This window comes from Pezoporus flaviventris, unplaced genomic scaffold, assembly GCF_033815535.1.
Source record: "Pezoporus flaviventris isolate CSIRO_AGI_PZ_B2104156 unplaced genomic scaffold, CSIRO_AGI_Pfla_v1 ptg000026l, whole genome shotgun sequence".
Classification (NCBI taxonomy): domain Eukaryota; kingdom Metazoa; phylum Chordata; class Aves; order Psittaciformes; family Psittacidae; genus Pezoporus; species Pezoporus flaviventris.
The window spans coordinates 661,609-682,323 of NW_026892574.1; the positions used below are offsets into that span (position 1 = coordinate 661,609).

A 20,715-nucleotide genomic window follows, 5' to 3' on the forward strand; every position below is an offset into this window, starting at 1 on the left:
ACTGTCTCTTGCAGAACTACAAGACCTAGAGCTGTGTAAAGCTTTTAAACTCCACTGACATCTAAGTTCTGGGCTTGGGTGAAGAAAATTAAACAGTGTCAAACCCGGTAAATGCATACGCTTTTTTCCCATCCTAACAGCAAGAACACTGTGTAATCAGAATGCTCTGAGTCACACACACAAAAGCAGACCCTCACTTCTCCTGCTGACAGAAGTTAGCACAATTTCATTAAAAAACCCCACCTGTATAAATCCTACAAAAATCCCTCACTCTTTATTTTATAAAAAAGTGGTGCAATTAAAAAAAAATAAATAATCAAGCCGCAGATTACCAAAGAGCTGGTCTTGATTATGGAGAAGATACTACTGAGGATCCCAGAGCAGATAAGTAACTCCTTCTGCTGTCGTAGGTGAAGGTGAATGTGGTGAAGAACTACAGGTAGCAGGATGCGCCGGGACTCTGAAAGAAGGAAAATCAGATTGCAGGTTCTTCCAGAAGAAAATTCAATTTCAACCATCCCAATGAGCAGCCTTTGGTATCCAAACTAACCTATGTCTGATTAACTGGTGCAACCTCTGTTGTACAGACTGCACTACACTTCTCTAAGAACTGTATCTAATGAACGAGCAGTGCACCTAGCTTCTAAAGTCTGTAAGTGCAGTGTACATGATGTTCTCAACAGTGATTCAGTCTGGAACAACAGTTGTGAACCGAGACTTTCTAATCTTGATTTACTTAGTGCAAACCCATCCTCACTTTGTGTTGCTTTCCAGTTCTATTGCCAACAGCTAACAGAGCTTCTTCAACGTATACCTCTTGGAAGCTGGCTAATTCTTCTCTTTTAGCTGGCTTACAAACCTTAATCTTATTAAAGAAGGGAGAGCAGGTAGCAGCTGCAGAAAGCAGTAGCCAAAACTGGAAAAAAGAAAAGAAGAGGGAAAAGTGGCAACATGTCAGTAATCAGGCTGGTAGGAGACAGAGAAGGAAAACAGGTCATCACCATATGGGAGGCAAGAAAAAGAGAATGTATGTTCCTTTAAATTGCAAGACCTGAAAAGATGGTAGGGTGGGAACGCAAAGGGGAACTTGGGAAACTAGATTCATTTTCCCAGGGACAGACAGGACATGGGAGAGACTGCTGATCCAGGAGTCATGTCTCCACGGGAAGGAACAGGATAGGGGTCTACCATCAGGTTGGGTGGAAAATGTGGCATCTTTACAGTCAGGGCTGCCTCGCACAGCAGGAGCTTGCTTTCTGGCTTTTGATGCTGTAGTGAGATGTCACGGTGCTCTGCAGCAGCTAAAAGCACTGTTAGTTGTGCCAGTGGCATTGGGAAGGAGAAATGAAGGTTAATGGCAATGACTAGGCCCTGGACCCTGGGGGAAAGTTACACCTGGCTTTCTTGAAAAGACAGAAGAGGAGGTTTTTGCCCATGAAATGGCACCCACAAAGACAAATATTGTTATCAATAGGTTCCCAACACTATCATTAGATAATTTTCACTGCCTGTTTCAAAGCCACCTTTGGACCATTGAGATGATTGTCAAATAAAAAAAAACAATTAAATGTTTATAAACGATTGCAATGGATGTTTAAACAGAATTCTGTGTTGTTCCCATTCTCACCTTCCACCAAGTAGAATAATTTGAGTGAACTAACTTCACTACAGGGAAGATAAGGCCAAATGGTGCTTTTTATCTTGCACTATTACCTTCGTAGCTTCTTTCCTTATGTATGAAATAATTCACAATCTTCAATCCTTCTTTGTTCAATTAATTCCTAAAGGATTACTAGTATGTTGAGTTAAAGAGATGGTAAAGTTATAATGGAGGTTATACATACTTTAAGAGAATGTGGTGGCTTTCTCACATAAATTTATCTTCCCGTTTCTCGGACAATAAGCTTGCTGGGAAGGAGGTTACCCTCCTATCCATGCAACCACAGACGGTAACAGAAAGTATCAAGAGAGATCTGGCAGTGTTAATAACTGAATTGATTTGTTAACGGACATATTTTTATTAACCTTTAGTAAATACAATTTATCCATAATAGATTTATAAACATTTTCTACCCCAGGGAAACTTAAAGAGTAGCCACGGTGAATATGTGTAACAATGATGCCACCAAGATAATTATCAAGATCATTTGCATTCAGTAATGACTTGTCTGCAACAGTAATGAGTAAATGTAACGTGTTCCTACACAAGTGACGAGTAAATATAACGTGTTCTTAGCAGCAAGACTTAACCTCAGATACCTCTGTCCTACCTGGGAAAGAGAACAGGCGGCTGTCAACAGTGCGTGCAATAGACTGTAGCTTAACCACATCCATGGACTGCCCAATGTGCACTGTGCTGGGCATGCTGCCCAGAGTGCCCCGCACGAACTCGGCTACTTCCTGCACAGTGAACATCTGCAACAGCTCATCAAAGATAGCGGGGAAGGAGTTCAGCAGAGCAGCCTGGAAAAGTCAAGGTAGAAACTGAATATTGAAGATTGAAAATAGCGATTTCCGTAACTGCACCTAAATACAGTGAAACAGAAACAACAGCAAAACTGAATTAAGGGTCTGCAAAAAGCTACTGAACAGGGTGCTACGGCTGGTGTTAATGTTTTGCAACACCTAAAGTTCACAGTGAGCAAACCACACACAGTATTTTAAAATCAAGCGCTGCTGAAATACTAAGTCTTCTGGTAAGTGCAACACATGCCTACTGCAAAGCTTCAGAAGGCTGTATTTTAGGACACAGCTTATAAAACAGAAAAAATCTGGGATAACAGAAAATAGCCCTTTTCTGCTTATTCACTTTTTTCAACAAATACTAAGCTTGCTTCTGATGAGAGTTCCACACCAAATTTTGTACCAAGCAAGCACCTGAGACAGCTGAAACTCTTCAGAAGTATTTTGAAGACCATGTCGACAGACCCTTAACCACAGCAGCACTGTCATGTGGCATTACAGCATTTCTGCAGTGGGGTGGGTGTGATTTCATGTGAAAGAGGCATCCCATCATGCAAGTGAGCGTTCACGTGATTCTTGCAGTAACAGGTATGTCCTAGAAACTGGAGCTATCCTTGTAGGTGTTGTTTCTTGAAGTGCAGAAACAACAGCACAACCACAAACCCAACCCTTTCCATCTTGTATATCAATTAATCACTTTTTCAATTAATTTCTTCATAACAGCAGAAAATTCCCTGCATCACCCTATCCTCAAGTTCCACAGACTTGGTGTCATACCCAAGAGCAGACACACACCTCTGGTTTTAAAACTCCTTCTTCCTCTCCATCCTACACAAGGTCCATGCCTGTTTCCTCATTGAAACTACTAAGATTCCTGGCTGCTTGCTTTATTTAGCTGCTGCACAGCCTGGTTTTGGGTCAGGTGCCTTTACCCCTCCTCACCCCAGCCACAGCACCCCTGCACAACTCCCTCCTAGCTGTCGCCGCCCCCTTTGCCTGCAGCTCTCCACATGAACCCCACTGACTTCGAGCACAAGTTCAGATTCACCAAACCTCTCTGTTTAGCTCTGCCCTTCCAGAGTCTCACCTCCTGTCAGCATTTTCTTCCGTTCTGCAAGTTCTCCTTCTGCTTGCAGATTTGTTTCCTCATTGCCTACGTTTCTGTACCTCTCCCATGCTGGCTCTAACACTGGCACGCCTCTCCTAATCCCATGTAATACACAGCTTCCTTCTTTGTCAAGTCTTTCCACAAAGTGTCTTTTCCTTCCAACGACGGTGATATCTATTTAATAGTCTTTGAGTAAAGTCTAAGTTAGTTTTATAACTAACACTGCAGAGCTCATTAAATTATCCTGAATATGAATTTACCTCTTTGTTCTTCACACTTGTTCTCTCTTAATGTCTTTTGTTACAACCAATTCAGATTACACAAACCCACAGGTAGCCTTCTGGGTGTTGTCACCTATTTGTCACTACGTACATACAAACGATGTACCAACAAAATCAACAAATACGAATCATTTAAATACTGCTCATGGTACTCTTGGTAACATCTGCAAATCCAGTCATCATCTTTACCTTTGGGATAATTGTTTGGGATAATAAAAGCAAAACTGCAGTATTGGCCCAACAAATCCTTACAGGAGTTTTCCTAAACTTATTTCAAACTATTCAGATAAAGCAGAAGGATTTCTGTGGTGATTTAGGGTATCAGTAGCTATCTAAGGATATGCAGGGGATCATTTCAGGAAGCTTTGGAGCTGTCTTGAGGAAGAGGTACAATGTCTCATCAGTACCTTGAAGGGCCCTTTTTTTTTTGTACAACACCCAAAAATAAGCTGAAACATTACTCACGTCAACTTCACTGCCTGGAAGGACACGATCAGTTTTAATCTCTTTGCTTTAAAGAGCTGTACTGAGATCTCTCCAATATTCCAGATAAGAGGACAAGTGTGAAGAAAATTATGTCTCCTAGGGCCTCGAGCGTTTCTGTAGATGTTTAACTGTTGTCCAGGTTTCCAGAACTAGTACATAAACTCCTTGGTCCTCCTGAACAGTCTGACATACACACTCTTGTATATATCCTCAGTACTGTCTTTGTGTGTGGATGCCACAAGCTGTTCCATTCATTACTGAGATATTCCACATTACCTAGTTTTAATGTATGAGCCACTTAAACATTAAATTCCACTTTATATGCAGGAAAAGAGGGTTTGGGGTAGGGAAAAGGGATTAATTGGGAACATCCACGATGAAATACTTGTGCAGTTCTGGGGATCATTACTTACAGAATTAAATGACGGCCTTGAAGTACCACCACATTTTTGTGGGGCACAAGTCCCAGCTCCGCTCGCCTGCCCTCCAGGCTGAGAGGCCTATGGGGCAATTGGGATCAAGGGGCAACATAGTGGCAAGGGGGAAACAAAAAGTAAACTTTTCAAAGATTAAACAAGGACAGACTTTACAAATTACAAAAGTCCAAGGTAAGAAATACCATAGTGAGAGAAAGGAGAAAAAAAAAGAGACAAGAAGGGAAAACAACCCCATCCCCTAATCTAGTATTGCATTTGTGAGCAACACAACTGAAAAACAAAGACGATCCCTGGCCAGCCTGAATTCACAGGATGCTGTTTCTGCTGTCAGTCTGCCAGCAAAATTCTGATTTCTCATGTTCCTGGCTTATTTTATTATACCCACTAATGGGTGATTAAATAGAAGATTAGGGTAGCTGTTCTCACTGTCTTTCAGAGCAGCTTCTTAAGAAGATCACGCTGCTGGCAGCTTCCTTAACCACTGGAGTCACCCTGTTTTGTTGCAATGTTCATGGCAACTGCTTCTTTGGCAAACTACACTGGTGTTCAGAACATCTGTAAACAGTAAATTAGTGATTACAACTCGCTTTCTTCTAGGTGGTCCATTTTGCCATTCTCTGAGCTAAGGCACACGCATAACATGTGACATTGCTATTTAAAACTTTTAAACACAGATATGTAATTTAGTACAGTGGTCTTTAAAATAGGAAACATAACTTAGCAGCTCCCTTACTTCGAGCAGTATCTTAAGCCCACATGAAATCTTCGTGAAGTCACCTGGGCCATATTCAATATAATGTATTCAATGTTAGTGCGGGTATCACAGTATGCTGGTGGTCAGGCTGCGTGTGATCCTGACTCTAATTTTAGAGTACGCTGGAATGAAGATTACCTGACTGTGAGTACATCAATTGAACTTCTCGACTGTGATGTTGTTATAACCCTAAGTATTGACTTGAGCTACTACAATAAAGGATTTAAAATTTCTTGAAGCCAACCATAAGACATATGAGACTTGAAAATACAGTTTAGTGAAGAGCAAAAATTATATTCCCATTGACAAGTCACTTTCCTCTTGAAAGTTCACAGCTGAGCTCACCTGTGTCTGTGAAGAGTTGCAGTGTTTGTCTAATAACATTAACTGGCTATGTTATTTTCCAGTATCATCAGCTAGTTAGAGGGGGAAAATCCTACTAACCTGCATTTAACTGTCATGTATCTGTATATACTACCTGTGCCTTTTCATTTGCCGCTGAAGTGCAGAAAACAGCAAACCTGTGTGAAGATGAGGGTCTCAGAGCTCCTGCTGTCCAGGCTGAGCACAAATCTGATGGACTGGAAAAGCTCCTGGATGCTGGAGCGGAACTGTTCTTCTTCCATTCCACAAGTAGCTCTGGAGTAAAGGATCCGAGATTGGACAATGAACTTGAAAAGATATTCCAAAGCCTTAAGGAGTAGGAGAGGGAGGAGATTAAGACAGGGAAAAAGAAAGAAAGAAAAATAAAGGAGCTTTAAAGAGAACCAGGAAAGATTCTAAGTGCATAAAAACTAAATTCTTCAGTTTTAGAAACGAGAAAGAAAAACAGATTTTGCAAGTTACATAATTCAGTTAGGGAAGAGCCACTCACACGCAAGTACCCATTCTCAACCCATAATCTTTTCTACCAGTATGTCCCACTAGCAAAACTAGCATACATTTAAGTCAAACAGAAATCTGAATTGGGTCATTTGAGGAAAATCTTGGTGAAGATAACAGGCTTCCAGTTTTCTCATGACTTGGCACAATGCCTGTAGATGCCTGAAGAAGCTATTCTCCTGCTTCCATTCAAATATTACCTTCAATTACTTGAGTTAGCTACTTTAGATTAAGTGGACTGTCAGTGGAACAGAGGAAGGATTACCTGGAAAAAGGAGAATCTACTTTTTATTATGAACACAACAGCAAGGTTCACTTTTATTTCTGGCAGCTACATGTACAAACAGAAATAAATGCAGATGCAGAAATAGAAGATGACAAGAGCAGCATGTGATGCCCTCTGGCAGATCAAAATAGTAGCAGGCAGCAGTACTGTAGCGAGCAGCTTTTAACTTCGAGCTGTGATAAGTTAAAGCATCTTTCTGTTACCATCACACATGAAACTGGGAGAGCACCCAGCAGAGGCAGAGTAACCTGCAGAGAAGATGGCATTTAGCACTGCTGTACAATGTGCAAGAAATGATGCAGTGCCAAAGGGCTGGCAATTGTTATCTTTCCGTAGTAGAGTAACTTGCTCAATGACACGTCTGCATTAAGTCTGAATTTGCAAACTAAATATCTTTAACTAACAGTTTGTAAAGGGCATTATTCAGAACTCCACTTATTTGGCAGCAGTGTCAATGAAGAAGACGACGTTCTGTGCAGCCCTTAACAGGCTTACCAACCGATCAAAGGTTCTCACAGGCACTAACACAGCAACGTAACGTTCTACACAGTAACGAGGCCTTTTTGATCATTTGGTGTGTGCAACTGTCAACACTGAACTGCACTACGGACCAGTGACATTTTGACTTCCCTCCTTCCCTTACTGCTTAACGTGATACGCCATAAAAGCGGGATTAAGAGAAAACATCATGAGGCATAGTTTGATGATATCCTCAAAATTCAGCATGGGAAACAAACAGGCTGGAGCTTCAGTCATTATAGTCTGTACAGAAATATTAGTAATATTGCACTGTATTGGCTGGAAAGTATTCTTGTCTTCCTTCACAGTTTGAAAAGTAAAGTTCATTTGAAGACAAATTTTGCCCTCATCAGATGTTTCTGCATTCCTAAGGCACCTCTCATTGAACCACCACACTATATGCACAAAGATGCAACGTTATGTTCTAAGGTTTAGAATGCTGCAGCTTTAAGGAGAGAGAAGGGGAATGTGAAATTCCTGATAAAGCCATCACAGATTTCAAAATGCAACTGATACTTACAGGCATTTTTCTTTCAGGAATGACGGCAACTTGGGCCACTTGGCAGTACATTGTTTATAATTCGGTACTAGAACTTCCCCCAGTGAAGCTTCCTTTCAACAAGGAACATCATCAGGAAATAGCACTGTGTATTTATGGACAGTTTCCAGACAAAGGTCAATTGGTTCACGAGAGTCAGCTCTTTAAGGTTAGCATCACTGTTGTTAACACCAAATAACAGCAAACCAAGGGATTACAGAAGCTGTTTTATAGGTTTGGTATAGACAACCATAATTCTAACCTGAAAGCTTGTATCTTTAATGTGAAGATTATGTTTTGCAATGAATCAGAGGATTTATTTATGGAGTTCTATAATCTTCTGTAGAAAGTGAAACTCCAGGCTCAGAGACACTCCACACCCTTAGCACAAACAACCTTAAACTGCTGCCTAGAATGAACTCACAAAGGGTTCAGGCAGATGGCTGAGATGGTAAAAACACAAATCAAGTCTTGTTAGTAAAAATCAGCACTTGGACTGTCTCTTACTACTTAAAAAATCACAGATATGAAGCATATCGGTGCCTAAAGACACAGAAGTGCACTCAAGAAACCCGAAGATTACTTTAGGAAAGAATCTGGAGTACATAGAAAGGGTAACCTTATCAGAAGTACAGTGTACGTAAAGTAGATTAGCTCTGAAGGTCTGAATCTCTTTCACTTTCCTAACAAGTGAATAAAGCCATTTTCAGTAGTCTCTGAGTATCCACTTCACCATTCAAGAGCAGGTGGAAAACTTCTTCCAGTTAATGTCAGTGTGTTCCTCCAGAGAACAGCATACTTGCATCAAGTACAATAAGCATTTATGATGCAGTTTGGAGGAAAAAAGTACAAAGGTTCAAGTGAAGGTACCAATGTGAGCCTTGTGAGAGCAGATAAATGACCTAGGGCAAAGCTCAAGGAATCAGCAAGAAAAGAAGGAGCAAGTCCCACAGACAGGCTGACCAGGGTGGAACAATTACAATTACATCAGCAATTTTCTGGTATTCTTAGAAGAGGTGAGACTGCATAAAATATAAGTCACCAAATCTGGTAATTATTTCTGAATGAAGTAATTAATAATTCCAAAAACAGACTGATCTCAAATGCAACTGACTGGCATTTCTTTGTTAAATTCAGGGTGAAGAAAACCATTCTGGGGAGTGCCCAGTCTCAAAATTCAGGCTGAGGATGCAATTCCTAATCTCTCATTCACTAGCTCCCTGGCTGACATGGTTCAGAAAGCATGAGCAGCGGCTTGAAGGAATCAGCTCAGAAGACTGACCATTTCCCTATCACTGACTCACGTAAAGCCCCATAGCAATGGTATGCAGTACCTCAAAGTCCCTAAAGTTAAGTTTGATGCCTGTTCCGTGCAGTTCAGCTCCAGAATACTGATATGAAGATGTGACTTCCTAAGGAAGAAAAAGTCTTGCTTTTCCAGTGTGTTCCTCAATCTAGGCAAAAATCACCTGTGGTTCTACCACTGGAAGATAACCGAGGCTGAGAGCATCGCCTAGAGACGCTACCTAAGTCTTGCCATGACTGGTGCGGAAAGTAAAACTGCCTGTGGAGTCACAGGCAGCTGTACCTCGATGCAGTTTATATGTTCACATAGGGACAGTATCACATATCTCTATTCGATGCATTGCATATAGCACTGATGAGCAGCTTGAGAGGGAAGAAATCCAGGTACAGATGTCCTTTCAGTTATAAACTCCTTCAGGTTTCATACAAGTTTTCTGACAATTAAGAGCAGTCTTGAGGCAGGTAAGTAATTTTAGAAATAGCCTAGGGCACTGCTTGCTAATGCCAAGGTTGAAAATCAGAATCCACTGAGGCATCTGCATATCCATCATGAATGTGCATGGGCAGTCAAGAGCCAAAAAGGAGTGCAGAGAGATTTCAACACCTGCTTCAGGGTACTACATTTAACAGCTAATCCAAGGCAGAAGGCATAGAGAACCATTCTGTTTTCTCAGCTGAAGAACTACTAGTCCAAGGAATGTAGTGAAGATATCCAAGACCACAGAAACTGCCAACAGTGGAATACAGTTAGCAGTGATAATGGTTTTGGTGCCTGAAATAAAATCTGGAAATAGAATCAATCACTTTCCTGTAATGGAAGAAGGTAAAGACATCAGTCTGGGTCTCCAAGATAAACCTGCAAAAGCAACTGCCCAAATCAGATGTGACAGCAGTGTCTGTGGCAGAGGATGCGCTGTTGGGTCTGCAGAAATTCTGGTGGTAATTATAATTCCTGCGCTTGGAAAGGCCTGGGCTGTCTGGTCTTCCAGCTGACCTTGCTCATGGAGGCAACAGCTATTTTCTAAGCAAGCACTTGAGGGTCCAAGTAAGCAAAGAGCTGCCTTGGAATCCTAGAAAGAACGTACCTTTCTCCCAAACTGTGTTGAGTAACCAGCTCCTGAAAGCCATTCCAGCATTCGTATTTTTAATATAGAATCATAGAATAGTTAGGGTTGGAAAGGACCTTAAGATCATCCAGTTCTAAGCCCCCTGCCATGGGCAGGGACACCTCACACTAAACCATCTCACCCAAAGCTCTGTTCAACCTGGCCTTGAACACTGCCAGGGATGGAGCATTCACAACCTCCCTGGGCAACCCATTCCAGTGCCTCACCACCCTTACAGTAAAGAACTTCTTCCTTATAATTTCTGAAGAAGTTTACTATGAGGTTCAAAATATGCAGATCACATAGAGACAGTATCACATATCTCTCCTTGCTGCACTGCACAGAGCACTAATGGGTGGTTTGAGAGGGAACAAAACCCTCTAAAAGTCACTCCAGCTAGAGATCTTCCTCTCATCTGGTAATTTTAGTAAGTTTCTTTGTAATTCAAAAAAAGAAGGAAGGAAACAAAAAGAATGAGGAAGTTGTTAATTTCTTGAAAAGCTATCTTTGCCCCATTTTTAACATTTCCTATGAATCTGTGGTTGAAAAGTACTGCAAAGAAGTTGTTTCTAAGTATGCATATAGCTACAAAAGACAAAGTAAACAGTGGTATAATGCCCTTGTAAGTAAGAGGATATGATCTTAACAGGAGAGCTTGGAAGCTAGTTGATGGCAGTGATGCCATACCATTCAAATGGAACCAGGATTCTCAAAAAATAATTACTTCCTCTAAAATGCTGACTAAATCAGACTAAAGGAGGCAAAACAAAGAACAAAAATAACACAAGAAAGAGAGAGCCACAAGAAAGCCTGAAACACACACCAAGCATAAACACATTTACAAGGAACAAACTCTGACTTTCCCAAATGGTTGCCAGAAATTAAAGGAATAGTGTATGTATGTGTGCGTGCTTCATCTGTGAGATGCTTCACCTATTTGTCCTGACAGGAGAAAGAGAGACAAAGGAAGAGCTCATCTCTGCCATGGCTACCAGCTCTCAGAGTGCTCAGACTCAAATGTTCGGACACAAGCCTGCTCAGAGTAAGAAGGTACAGATGGACATTCACACAGAGAAAAGTATCTTGCCACACATTTTGGAACCTGGTATTTGTGTACAGGATGTACATGACACGTTGTCTTTTTGTTTTAAACTATGTATTTAACACTCTATTTATTCTGTGATTTCTCTGCAATGGCACCAAAACGATTCCCTTTGTTTCCACACCATTGGGAAGCTGTGCCTTGCTGCGAGATTATGCCCTCATCACAGAGGTGTGATTCAGTCCTGTGCAATGACAGTTAGAATTTCCATCTACTTAAAAGCTCGTTTTTCTCCTCCTTAAAGTAATCCAGAAATTCAACTCCTAATACAAAAACCCTGTCTCACAGCCAGAAATAAAAAGCATATCTCTGATCCACAGCACCTCTGCCAAATACTTTCACAATAACTGCTTCTTGAAGTGCATGGTGCAGACTGCATATATAAATGGCCATAGCATATATGTCCCATGTAAGTCACGCTTAAGTTCTCCATAGGGCTTCAAAAGGACTTAAGGAGACACAATTCTAGTTTTTAATGCACAAGAGTGAATCGCCTCCAAAATAAATTTTTTGGCAATATATATATATACACATATAAAATCTGGTTAAACAAATAAGAACTCAGTGCCAGACTACCCTGAGTTGTATTTACAGCTTCCCTGGGGTTTTTGTAGCCACAGATGGAACAGACACAGAAACACTCCACTGAATACGCACTCGCATTGCTTCCTGGATGTGGTCCTGGCGCACAAGCTCAGCTGAGCGGTCCATGTACCACTTCAGACATCGGATCAGTTCTCTGAATATAACAAACAGTGAAAAGAAGAGGAAACTTCAGCACTGCTTTAAAATTAGACAGGCAACAAGCACGTTGGGTTTAGCGAGAAATCTATAAAATAGTCTCATATCACTCCCTTTCAGTGGTCACCTACTGCTGTCCCAGCCGCAGAATTCACAAAATATGTATGGTTAGTCAGGTTTCAAAACCAGAAACAATTTCTTCTCTGTAACTGACTTACATCATGAGGCAGACTAGGAGAACATCAAAGAGGTGTTACTAAAGAGACAGCTTTGATAAAGGCATGTAATACAGTTTTAAGACCAAAGCATCCTCTTGTTTCTTTTTTGATAAGAAATTCCAGATCTCCTCTAAGTTTTTAGAAACAAAGGTCACAAAGAAAATACATGTACCCATTTCCTAAGTGAACAATACCATCTGGGCTAACCTCAAGGGTTGTATTAAAAGCATGTTTTATTTCAGACATCAGACTATCAAAAAATCACTTGTTTTGTCTGAAAGAGGTGATAATTAACACGAAGCAGAACATCTTTTTACCCTCTGAAGATTACTTTGCTCTCCTGTGTTGCACAGTATCTACAGTTTTACCTACCACTGATTGAATTTTTATATTTGTTTTAATTACACTAAAATGTGAATGGCTTAAACCAGTCAATTATAAGCCATTTTTAATAGTTTATAATAGATAGAATATGCTCAAATGGTGTAATAAATAAATAAATGGTCTAAGAGAAAGGAAAAACAACACCCTGAATGGTAACTGCTACTGCTTTCAAAAATCTGTCCTGTTCCCTGATGCAAAACTCAAATACTAGAAAGCAAGGGAGAATCTTCAAAGTGACAGGGAAAGTAAGTTTCTGATCTCCTGAAATTGTTTACTGTAATCAAATAGAACATCTCATGTGAATACCTGTCTACCTTGGAAGAGGAAATTACTGTTAGTTGCCTAAGCTGTCACACAAGTCTTTTATCCAAACACCTTTAAGACAAGAGATGTATATGCTCTTGGTAGCTCATTAGTACAGCCTGATAATGAGCTGTTGCTGAGTGACAGTGTCTCTTCAGCTAAAAAAAAAACGAAAATAGGTTTTGCCAGTTCAGCCAAACTCCAAAGTCTTTCTTAGCCACAGGTGACATTCAGCTCTTTTCTCTGCAACTGTGCTGCAAAACTTTCATCTGAGTAGTTCTGCTTTTGAAAACCACGACTAACATGAAGGTTAAGATTCTGATGGCGACATTGCTCAAAAGTGTGCTAATACCATCTCTTGAAGTGATGGATAAACAACACCTACTTGTAAGCAAGTGCTCCTGCAAAGTGCTTCTGAATATAAGTGTCCATCACAGGTCGAAAATGAAAATACTTGCTGTCACGCAGCAGGTTTATGATGAATACCTGTGGGAGATGAAAAAGTGAACCCATACTAAAGGAAATTGCACATTGTTGCTAGGTTTCTATAAGCAAGTCACACAAGCTAAGGAACAAAGAAATACATGAGTTTCTTTAAACAGTCAGTAGCTGTGTTATTAGGTGTTATTGTTTGCTTCTCCCAAGTGACAGCAAATATTGCTACCTCAGATCTGTTTGGACTACCTGCCCTCCTCACCCAAGATGACTACAGAAAATATAAGGCCTGATCCAGCTAAGTATTTCATATTTTATGGAAGTAAAATACCAGTTACATGACAATAAGAAACTTAAAACTCACTGACCATGAAATAAAGTAACAACGCAGGAACTTACCAAAGACTGAAAGACCAACAGACCATACTTTTCTGTGTTGTCATCCAAAACTACAAACAACGTGTCGAGAATATCTTGTAGGAACTAAAATGACATGAATAAACACAGAATTTCAAATTGAAATCGTATTCAAATGAAGGTTATTCTCCCCCTGCTTTAATTATTTCATACACGTTGGTATTTTTGTGAAACGCTTGCCAAAGACGAACCACTTCAGGTTCATCCATGTGACGTGATAGATTTTCATTTGTTTTGATGAAGAAGAATTCTCCTCTTTAAATGAGTATTTCAAACCAAAAATGACAGAAAAAATAGAAAACCACAAATATGTACCGCATGACTGATCTGTAAATATAACCCAGTGTTCCTTTCACTGTAAGCTGACTTAAAGTGCTGCCTAACAACAGTGGCAAAACAACTTACTTTGATGTCGTTACTGTGGATCACATACTGCTTATCATCAAATTTAAGGCTTGGAAGCACATTAACCGGTGCTTCAAATCGTGTTTAATACTGAAAAGTTTTGTTGTATGACAAAGTAAAGCTTTTGTAACAGCATTAACTGGGACAAGTTACATACTGCCAATTGTTTCTTTTCTCCCTCACACTGAGGCTTACTGAATGCAAACAACTCGGCGATTTTCTTTCCTGAAAGCACAGTCCTTGGAAAGGATGACTGTGAAGAATGATGAAGATCAAGTCAACTGCATATTCTCCCATGATTTTGTAATCTATTCTAATTAAATTTCTGATGTGGAAAGCAAGAAATAAAATGTAACAATTTATGGAGTCCCCAGAAGGATAAAATTTCTTTTTTTTTTCTGAATTATTGCATATCCCAGTGCCAAATAGCAGGTGAGTTAGGGAGTGAATCAATTACTTCTCCCCTTGGAATAATTTAACCCACATCTTATGCTTTTCTCTATTAAAAAAAACAGATACTTGCACTACCCTGCAAACAACGTGTACAAAACGTGACATTCTTGAAGAATTCCCTTCTGTTACCATTACAAAGTTCTCAGGAACATTAATATTCAAGATGTGTCAACATTCTAATGACTTACAGCAAAGTGAATTTAATCAGAAACTACTAATTAAATGATTGGATGTTGCTTTGGTTTCTTCTCTTTGGTTGTTTACCGTTACAAATTATCTCCTGCTTTTACTTAGAAGATTTATAGAAGCAAATTCTAGGGAGAGTTCTCAGCACCTAAAATTATCAGAAGGATACCTGGAATGCACTTCACACCCCCCCACCTTCCCCCCGAAACCACAAGCATGCAAATGCATGCAGAAGTTCATCTGACCTAAGAAAGTTCAGGTCACACAAAGGATTGGCATGTAGTGTAGCAGTGGAGACAACACCAGAGCAACTGGTGCTCTAGGCAACAGCTCCACTTCACAGTGCTGGGGACAGGAGAATGGATTTGCAGGATGGTTCCCTGGTTATTGAGCAAAACTTGACTTTCTACATCTCATGTTTCTCCTCTACACGCTTGTTTGGAACATAGAAAAGGTCACGTTTTCTGAGTCAACTCTGTTTTCTTCACTCTAGAAATGACCAACCACACTGAGGCCATTTTGGAGAAGGTCCTCTAGAAAAGACTACTGGAACAGGTAAGTCTGCACAGACCATCACTGCCAGTGGTTGCGTTTACATCAGCAAGCAGCATGGCTCAACAAGAGTGGCCGTACAGTTGGTGCTGATACTTGCAGCACATGTGAGTGAACGAATTACTAAAGATTAGCTCTGTTTTGATCCCAAGGACTAATTGCTCATCAATTTTTGGAGTGTACCTCCCCGCTCAGTTTCATGTCAAAATAAAATCCCAATTCTTACCCTCTAAATTCACAGCATGAACAAAAAAGTACAGTAAGAGGGAACATTCTGAAGTGCCCTGCAGGTCTGAGTTCCCCTGCTATCACAGATACATCCAAAACCTGTTATTTCATGTAATACCTTGACAATTTCCTCGCCACTGACATGTCTCAGTCTTCCTAAAATATCCATCACACGATCTGGGTAAGCTTTCCATTTCAGTAGGGCAAGCAAATCCACTGCAGAGGAGTGAGAGAAAGAGCTAGAATCCATACACAGAAGGAAGAATGGCAACCCCAGCCCCACCAGAGATTCAGTGCATGTTACACTTCGGCTCTTGTTGCAGTTCACACTTCTCAGGGCAAAAAACACAGTAAGAGAGAGAAACAGGGAGTAAGTCCAATACTACTAACAACAATAAAGAAGGGAGGAATGGCAAAGTACTTTAGAAAGAGCAGAGATTGCATTTTTCCCTATGTGAGTTCACACTGCACTGTGGACAATCCATTTCTGCCTTCCCATGCTTCAGGGATGTGCCATAACAAATTTTTATTTGCTTAGCAACCGTGTAACAAAAGATGCACAAAACCTTTGGCTTGTGCAGAAGAGCCAGCATTGAATTTTTTGTTCTTCAATCATTTAATGAAAACTTTGCTTTAACATATTCTGTCATAACCCTTCTCTTGCACTTACAGTAGCGTTTGTAATTTCTCTGCCGTCTCTCAATATCCTTATTTCCTCAAAAAAACCTTTCTGCTCGTTTCAGTCATGTTAGTAAAAAAAAAGCCTACATATAATTAAATTATAACAAAGGAATATTTTAGTAAAATAAACACAGCACAAGCATAGCCATGTTATTTCTCTTTTTCAAAATCCCTGTTTCTCTGGGCAGTTTCGAAGGATGCACTACTTACCATTCTGGGTCAGTTTGGTAGAAGAAAGCTGTGTGGAGACTGAAAAGGTCTCTTTGGTGCTGCGCTGGAAAATGAGGCTCGAGGGGATGTTGGGGCAGCCGTTGTAGTCCTCTTTGCAGCAAGGCAGCCCCAGGTACAGTGCGTGATTGTTAAATGTGCTGTTCTCATCACACTGTGGGTACAGGACAAGAAATGGAATCGCACCCAGTCTATCTCATTCCACACACTCACACCCGGAAAGCAACTGCCTAACTACTTATATTAATTTCTGGGTGCACAAAAACACTTCTAAGAAAAAGTTGTGCTTGCTGCCTTCAGGACCTGCACGTACACAAACCAACCCAGCTCTAGAAAGTGTGGTCTCCTTCCCAATGACTCTTTAGAACTTATCACAGTCTTCCAACTGCAGAACTTAGTGCTGCTGTCTGAAAATCATACTGAAGAAATAAACCGAGGTAAATCAGCAGGAGGAAAAAACCCTAACAACCCACCCCAAACCCCTTGCTACAGGGTTGCCAAGCTGTAGCATGATTTCATACTACAAAGGCATAGAGTAATGCCACAGGCAGGTAAAACTCCTGAATGCTCATAAACACTACTACATTTGAATTCAAAACGGATAGGATTAACAGACGCTAGATCACCGTTATCTGTCCTTAGAACAGGAGGCTTTGTCCGTATCTGGTCATCCATGTTTGAGCTTATAAAGTCTTGAAACTACTACTAACCTGCTCCTCACATAATTCCAATTGGGGTGTGTGTGGGGGGGAAGATAATGTAATGATTGTTACATATTTAAACTCAAGAAGAGATGAGTAGGAATGAGTAGGAAGTCTGCAAAGGAACTGGTACCTTATAAACATAAAGCTCATGGATATCATCAGACAAAGTAGTGCCATCATCTCTCATCAACGGAGTGAATGCAAAACCAAAGAGCTTCTTTTCTCCCTTGTCTTTTGCTGTAGCAAGAGACAGAAGCAAGGAATCATATTTGTACATATTCTGTCTATATATACCCCAAGGTTATTCACCAACTTCTCTGCATGCCTAACAAAAAGCATGCAGATTACCTAAGAAACAACATACAATACACTTTATCTAATTCCATGCAAATGATCGGCAAGCCTCAAAACAAACATGCCCAACACAGTGAAATATAGAATATACATGCTTGTAACAAAAACATTCTGCAAGAAAATACAGCAAAAGCACAGCAGGGGAGAACATTTACAGAATGTTTTGCCCTGCACCGATTATCATGGTGGTTTAAATGTGGTAATAAACATAGCAACTGGCTAATTAGCAGTGCACCTTTGCTGTATTTTAGGTCAGTGCCCTTTCCTGCTTTCCACCCAGTTACAGACTCATCCAACTATAAATTGACACTGGAAAGACCTCAGCTTTGCTGGATTTCTCTTGGTTACATTTGGCACTCACTGGAGCAATGCCTGAACTCAAACCGGAGGTGAGACCCACGGAATCTGTCTATAGGGATGGGCAACTTTATGATTTCCCCCCATCGAGGGCTGTTATTGTGGTAAAGCACAAAAGAGTGGTATGCACTCCTGCTCGGCTCTCCTGAGCCCAGGCTGATGCAGTCCTGGAAGAAAAGAAAACAGTTCAAGATTAAAAGACAGCACATCACTATGGATGAGTCATATTATTGCACAGGGATAACCTTTATATAATTCATATCCTTCTGTAGACACAAAGGAAGAGTCAGAAGCAGAAACTCAGACACAATAAAATCATTATTTTTTTAAGAGCTCTTTAAACTGTGTTTTGGGTCAAAGGATAAGCTAGGAGACCCATGATACTGCATCTTAACTTATATATTTAAGCTAAGTTTTCTATCAAGTATAGAACAGATACAATAAACACGTAAATCCAAATGTATAAAGATTAATAAAAAAGAATTCTTAATAGTTCCATCACTTGTAATGTTAGACTTTCTTGAAAATACAGTTTAATCAGATTTCTGCTCCAGTATCTCGGTTCAGAAGTGACACCTGAACTTTTCAAGCTCTTAAAAACGTTGGTCTTTTTAAACTACAACTATCCAGCCTCACTGAGTATCCCAGAAAATCCCAGAAAATCAAACTACTTTCTTCCTGGTAAGCAAAGAATTTCTGTTGAACTGTCATCACCTAAAAATATAATGGGATCTAAATTTTTGCTTTGAGATATAAAAAGCTCAGAGATCTTGACCAATCTATGCATCCTCAAAATACAGATGACAGAAAACATAAGTGACTATCGTCCAAACGTGAGCAAAGGAGAAATCCTGAAATACGGTCAGTAAAAGGTCCTTTTAAATGAAGACATGGAGCAGGAAGCACATTTATTTATATAAGCACTACCCCATGTTCTAGACCTGGCACTTACAAAGTGATCCAAAAGATATGACATCTTACAAAACCATGCAGAAAAAAGAGCTAGGGGATTCTTCACTTTTAGCATCTGTAAGGATAAGAATCCACAAAGAAACAGAAGCTAAGCAGACCCAGAACGACACATGCAGTATAAAACACCTCAGAAAGAACAGTACCCATGACAAGAAAAACTACTGGTCATTTCTTCAAGGCATCTCTAAATTCTATCCCAAGAAAATACCAACAATGTTGACTTGATTTATTCACCTGTAATCAGAAGACTACCAAATCAAGCATATCCCATCAACCAGACTCAGTTAGTTTGGCCTGTGCTAATATTCTTCTGCCTTCAGGACAGTTAAGAATTTGTGAAGGAGCCCCAAAGGAAATAAAAGCTATCTGGAAGCTTAGGATTCAAAGCAAGAACAGCCTCCCTGGACGGAGATTCACTGCAAAGGCTCTAATCCAACCCGAGTGACTAGCATTCACTCCCAAAACTCAGTCCCTTCACGTAAGCCGTAGCCATCATATGGGATGTGCCACAATCCCAGCACACAGTTGATTATTTTTTTTGTACAGCAACAAGAATTAACTGTTGCAGATATGAACAGGTTGGAGTGAGCCTAGTGGGGGCAGCAGTAAAAACAGAATGCCTGCAACATTCCAGTTACATTTTGTATTCAGAGTAACTTGCTGGGCTTCAACACGACAACTGAAACCTCCTTCTGTGTGAGGTTCTTAGGAGACAATAAGTGTTTGTGTTCTTCTGTAAGGTACAAGAAGAATTCTAATTTTAATGTGAGCTTTTTTCCTTTGCCTCAAAAAAATTACCTGCGTGGCAGACAACTGGTCAGTTGCTGAGTGATGAACAAATACCAGATGAGTCTTTCCTTCCGGTTGTTAATATAGTTGATAAATGTTTATACTACAGTCTATAGGCTGAGGAGGGAGGCTGGTTTCATCTTTAATTCCTTCCGAGTTGTGACTGGCAAAAATATCATTATGAAAATAGGTTTTGTACACCTAGTTACCATGAGAACCAAGTATGTAGGTGAACTAGAGGGCAGAGGCAAGTAAGGGAAGCTGAAGTAGAAGCAGTATTAGGTCAGAATTTTACCATTTAAGGTATGCCTTGCGGTTAGTAAGATATTCCTGACACTGGAACAGAGAGAAGAATAAGTGAGAAATGTGTCAAGGGTTTTTATTTTTCAGACTGTATGGAAAGAAGCTAACAATTGAGTAAGACCATTTTGAAAAGAAAATACTCATTTTCATTTTGGACAGCACTATATTCGGGGGATAATTTCACTGCTTTCAATAGGACTATTTTTGGACCAAGATATATTCAACAGCAATAAAGATTTGAGGCAGACAGAATAATCTCTTTAACACTGTGTGTGGCTCTGCTTAAGTCTTCACAAAGACTTTCATGCACAAAGGCGTAATTGTGGATTGTGCTGCTGGTCAGGCAAAGTTTAGAGATTTTATTCTAGTATCAGATGAATATTGTGTGGCAATTTCACAGCTGTATGGCATAACTCAGCATGCTCTATCCCATTTGGCAGTCTCTACTAAGGAAAGGCATACATCAGGAACAGTAAAAGATATTTCAACCAAGAGCAGCGCTTTGGGTCAGTGATTGAACTTCCAGTGTTCTGCCCATACTATTGTAAGGTTGGAGTTTTTTATTAACTTCTCTACTCTATCACCTACTGAAAGTTACCAAATTAATGTCATCATTACACAAAGAAAACAGAAGAAATAAAATAGCTACACTTGACTGTGAAAACAACCTCAGGTCACGCAAGTGACCATCTGGGGGTCAGGGGATCCAAAGAAAGCAATTGCCTTCAGTTCTGCACC

The 20,715-nt window shown here is 40.2% G+C and overlaps 1 protein-coding gene across 9 annotated transcripts in view; it reads right to left on the reverse strand.

Moving 5' to 3' along the window:
• Positions 1-20,715, reverse strand: part of DOCK3 (dedicator of cytokinesis 3) — a 203,559-nt gene that overhangs the window by 48,425 nt on the left and 134,419 nt on the right. For all 9 annotated transcript variants that reach the window (XM_061458271.1, XM_061458276.1, XM_061458270.1 and 6 more), the window contains exons 16-25: positions 17,918-18,080; positions 17,333-17,439; positions 16,481-16,652; positions 15,708-15,805; positions 13,748-13,831; positions 13,299-13,399; positions 11,925-12,006; positions 6,051-6,221; positions 2,271-2,463; positions 333-460 (exon numbers count right to left, since the gene is read on the reverse strand). In XM_061458271.1, coding sequence (XP_061314255.1) covers positions 333-460; positions 2,271-2,463; positions 6,051-6,221; positions 11,925-12,006; positions 13,299-13,399; positions 13,748-13,831; positions 15,708-15,805; positions 16,481-16,652; positions 17,333-17,439; positions 17,918-18,080 — 1,299 coding nt within the window. The remainder of the gene's footprint in view (positions 1-332; positions 461-2,270; positions 2,464-6,050; positions 6,222-11,924; positions 12,007-13,298; positions 13,400-13,747; positions 13,832-15,707; positions 15,806-16,480; positions 16,653-17,332; positions 17,440-17,917; positions 18,081-20,715) is intronic.